At 34.1% G+C, this 4,739-nt stretch overlaps 1 protein-coding gene across 1 annotated transcript; it reads right to left on the bottom strand.

Moving 5' to 3' along the window:
- Positions 1–434: 434 nt before the first annotated feature.
- LOC107839409 lies at positions 435–2,682 on the bottom strand. Its single transcript, XM_016682887.2, has 2 exons — positions 1,743–2,682; positions 435–978 (listed from the first exon to the last, which is right to left on the bottom strand). The coding sequence occupies exons 1-2, from the start codon at positions 2,296–2,298 to the stop codon at positions 899–901; spliced, it is 636 nt and encodes a 211-aa protein (XP_016538373.1). The 5' UTR covers positions 2,299–2,682; the 3' UTR covers positions 435–898.
- Between the last annotated feature and the right edge of the window lie 2,057 nt (positions 2,683–4,739).

Here is a 4,739-nt window from a genome sequence, read left to right as displayed (position 1 = left end):
ACATTCTTCATTTATGACTTATCCAAGCTTTCAAGTAGAATCGAAAATTTATTTAATTATTTTAAAAAGCTGAAATTTTAAGTAGTTATGATAAGTTAAGTTATGGAACCATGTGATATTCCCTAAATTTGACCCCTCGTATGGAATGTCAGTTGAACCCAATTCACGTTGAAGTAAGCTAATTAGAAATTCAGATCCACATTCAGATAATGAACAAAAAATAAATTATCATGAGTGGAAAAAGACTTACAATAACTTTGGACCAAGTTAAAATAGAGTTTTGTAGGTAGAAAGATTTTTGCCAAGAACTGTTTTTTCATTAATCATTGAACGCTAGATCATATATAACGTCAATGTAAGAAACTTTTACATCATCAAAAAATATTTATCGTGATGTTCATCATCGATTAGGGTCTTTCATCAACAGATCATAGTGATCGATAATAGGGAAAACAAGTCCCTTTCTTACCTTATCAAATCAAATACAATTACAAACAAGTCTCTATATAAATATCAACTGATGCTTTTAAAAAAAAAAAATGGGAAACAATCGTCAATAAAAGGTCAAAATACATTGACAATGTATATGTAAAATTATATTTACATATCAGTGCATGTAATTTAAATCCTTGTTTCCTCAATTAACTAAATTGAGAATCGACACAACTAGTTTGTGAAATTGCCCGCCTACAACTATATATATGTAGAGCTCCGTTTCACTTCGACGCGTGAATCTTCTCAGTCCGCAAAAGTCATGACTATATTTCATCGAAAGACAAATATGAGGTATGAATTGATCGATACGATGAACGGAAGATCAATATTTTTGTGTAGAAAACATAGTCAAAACCTTGGTGTTTTCGTTTCGAGAACAAAAGAATATATCATCAATCACCCTTCAATAAGACTGCTTGACGGAACAAGCCACTGCCTGCGCCCAATGCCTCAACTTTGTCTTAACTTGTTGAGGATCATCACCTGCACAATATTTAATAATATCAACAAATTACACCAATTATATCACGGATTAATTATACTATAATTATAATTAGTGGCGGAGTCGGGATTTAGGGATCGAGCAGGTGTTCGACGAGGCTCGAGCACGCATATTGACACCGAAAGCTTTTAGGGGTCGTTTGGAAATCAAAGCGCCCAACTTTCTTCTTGATTTAATTCCAAGGCTGCTTCTATATCCATCCTATACCAATTTTTAAGCATTTCTTATACCTAATTTGCATCAGGTTTCATGGATACTGGAGCACCAAATATTTGTACCTAGGTCCGCCAGAATTTAGGAGTCGTGGGTGCACGGAAGGTTCAATCGATCACACATATTGACGTAGGTTCTGTCTCGAAACTAATTAAAGCCCACAACTATCTTTTTGACTTACTGGGTGCTTTTCTAGCTAGATTTATATCAGATTTTATATATTTTTTATATAATCATATCCCATCTCGAATTTAATGAGTGTAGGAGCACAAAAAATGTAGCTATTGGCCCGCCCTCGCCGCCTCTGCGTTAAGTATAACCTCAACGCTCAACTTCATTAAGTAGAAGCACGACCTAAATCTAGTTATGCATGAAAAAAGCTAATGCATACACCACACGTTACGTTTTTCTAAAGATGAAATAATTACATAATTTATCATGATATCAAAGGAAACTTTGACGTCCATTTCATGATTATAAGTAGTATTAATTAACTGGTTTTAGGTCTAAACAAAAGAATATATATATATACCTGGGCTACAAATCTTCCATGCTGCATCAACATGATCACTCCTAGGACTCCCAAACGATGATGACCTTCCCCCAAGGGAATTCAAGGAAGCTGGAGATGACACTGAGCCTTTGCTACCAGGTGAAGATATTGGGCTCGTTAAATACTGCCGATTCACTGCGAAATAAAGATCAAGCGCGGGTAACGTGTTACATAACCTCTGCCCTTCTTCTTCATTGAATCCAAATCCTAATTCTATGCAACCTTTAAGCTCATTCAAATCTTCATCTGTTAAATCTTCAAGCTCTTGAGAGGTACTATTATTATTATTCCCAATAACATTCTTTTTCCTCTCTTGATGGAGAAATTGACGGCGTCGTTTTTCCCACGCAATGTCACGTGGAATCTCACACAGCGAAAGTTGCTTCGATAACCTTTTATTAGGGTTCCTCCAAAAGGGCGGTGCGTCCTCTAAACGTTGTAATTCGTCGCATTGATCTGATAAATCACTCGACGATGATGATGTCAGATGTTTCTCCTCTTGGTTCGTGTGATCGGTATGTATAACATCCTCCATAATATAATGTCGAATATTTATTCAGATCAAGATTTGACTCGATCTGTCACACGTATGTATGTATGTCAAGAGAACTCCCGAACAACAATAATAATAAACGAGCAACGAGAGAAAAGTTAATTTTCACAGCAACAATAACAATGATAATGCAGATTAGATTATTCGATCGATCAGGATAATCAGATTTCTGACGAAGACTACTAATGAACAATAGAATAGGCTGCCATGGCGGTTTTACAAAATCGACCGCCTTGGCAAGCCGTTAAAAAATGTGTGGGATGAACAAGAAAGAGAAGAGTTGATGATGCTTGTGCTTGCTTTTAAAGGTTAATGACAAAATTAATGGCTTTATTAATATTGTAAATTAGGAGGGGGAAATGGCATGCACTAAGGTTTAGGAAGAGTTTAATGGGAATTGCTTAAGGATAAGCATAATTTGCGGTCTTTCCATTCATTCGTAACGGTTAACGATATTAAAGACAAACTTGTACTTATTTGTTATTTATAGTATATATTGGCTTTGGGATATATGAGTATATGCTTATTCTGTGGTTGTTCTAAATAATACGTCTTTGAATCCAAAAAACAAACAAACAATAATATAGAAATACCCAAATTAACACGTGAGATACCCCATGTTCATTTTGGATCAATTTGTAAAGTTCAGCAAACCACTCATGTTATTGTTACATCTTTTGTTTTTTTTTTCTTTTACTTCAACAGCAAATCGCTACTTCTTCTTGAGTAGAATCATGTCGACATCCATCGACAAATATATTTAAAAATATAACTTTTAATTATTTCTTTTACTTTTAATTTGAATATTTAAATATTTACCAATCGTATATTTTGGTATTAAATTTAAATTAGAGATTTAAATAGGAAAGAATCATTTTATTTTGTAAAATTTATAGGCTTACTCCTCATTTTAGGCTAAAGCCCCAATGCTTAGGCGAATGCCTCAAATTTTGGAGTGTTTTCCGTTCGATACTTTTGCTTCTCTACAATACCTCAGAGATACACCTTTTCCCGGGGCGAGCTTTGCCTTTTAAAATACTGGTTTTGATATTCTTTTGGTTGGGGATTTAGCCACCAATGGTGCAAGTAGAGAAGCAAAGTGAAGAAGTAGCGCCGAAGTTTTTTTGGGCTACGGCTGATGTTATGGTGGGCAGTAACTTCGAAAATGTTGGGCACATGTGGGAGCCCAGTATGATGCCTTTAATTGGGCTAAGCAGAAGCCCACAAAGAACAACCCAGTACCTAGTTAAATTGAGTACAAACAAGATTTTGTTGCTAAATTATTACAATTCCAAGAACTCGGCTCCAATTGGTACGTACAATCTCTTTTATTGAGAATGCTTATTGAATGTTATGAAGAATTTTAACATGTGTAGTCAGTTCGACTACAGCAACGAAAGCTTAAAAGTGTGTTGCTCATGTGGGTTCAAGATAAATTTAAGATTCTTGGTACAATGTGGTTGATATTAATCCAACTAATTCACTAGCTTTACCAATAAGAATTTAAAACACAACATCTGCCATTATCAAAATTGATAAGAATCAGGTTACATTAATAAATAAGAAAATAATGTGGAAACGAAAAATACTAAGATTAAAGACAAGATATATTGAAAAAATTAAAGACAACAATTAGTATAAGACTAATCACCTTCTTTAATTAACTTTAATAGAAACCAAAGATATCAAGTTAAGAATTAATCTTAACTTCTAAAGAATCGTTTTTATAAGGTTGCAAGATAAATCCCAAGTAGCCACACACAAAGGTGTAAATACGAAAAACTCTTAATTAATAATAATATTATCTGATTGAAAATAACAAAATTCATAAAATCTTATCCCAAATAGCATGGGATTCGAATTCTACTTTTATGAAAATAAATAAATTTAGGAAACTTTAAACTAGGAAAATAATATCAAAAATAAATCCCTAAAAAATAAGAAAAAGTTCTCAAATTTAATCAAATCTCATATGGCCCAATCTTCTTCCGTTTGGACTTGGACTTGAATCGTGAAACATGTACAGCACTTCGCCAATGCTTCTCCATAATTCTCGGGCTCGTTCTTATGTTTTTCTTTCATCATAAGTTCTTCTTGATTCACATTGAAGCCCGTCAATTTTAATGAAAGTGGGCTAGACTGGATGTTATCAAAAATTCATCATCCAAGATCAAGGGAGGAAACAGTAAACTAAGCAAGCTACAAATAAGTAAGAGTGGCAAGCTGCATCACCCTAAATCCATCCAGATTAATCAGAATCCCAACAGCAAGTTTGTGATATTCAAGAGTAGAAATCAAGATTTATACCACAGAAGAGACATACTTAGAACATGCCAAGAAAAGGGCACAAAAGCAAAGCTCAGAACAGGCAGCTGATTACACTCTCCTTCCTAACAGATGTAAGAAATCCATATACTGATTTA

The sequence above is a fragment of the Capsicum annuum genome, chromosome 8 (genome assembly GCF_002878395.1).
Source record: "Capsicum annuum cultivar UCD-10X-F1 chromosome 8, UCD10Xv1.1, whole genome shotgun sequence".
Lineage (NCBI taxonomy): Eukaryota > Viridiplantae > Streptophyta > Magnoliopsida > Solanales > Solanaceae > Capsicum > Capsicum annuum.
The sequence above is the reverse complement of the archived record's forward strand: the minus strand, read 5'-3'. Positions and strand labels throughout refer to the sequence as shown.

Coding starts and splice junctions, on each gene's coding strand:
- LOC107839409 (XM_016682887.2), bottom strand. CDS start 2,298: ATGGAGGATGTTATACATACCGATCACACGAACCAAGAGGAGAAACAT. Junction 979..1,742: donor ATGGAAGATTTGTAGCCCAG/GTATATATATAT, acceptor AATATTGTGCAG/GTGATGATCCTCAACAAGTT.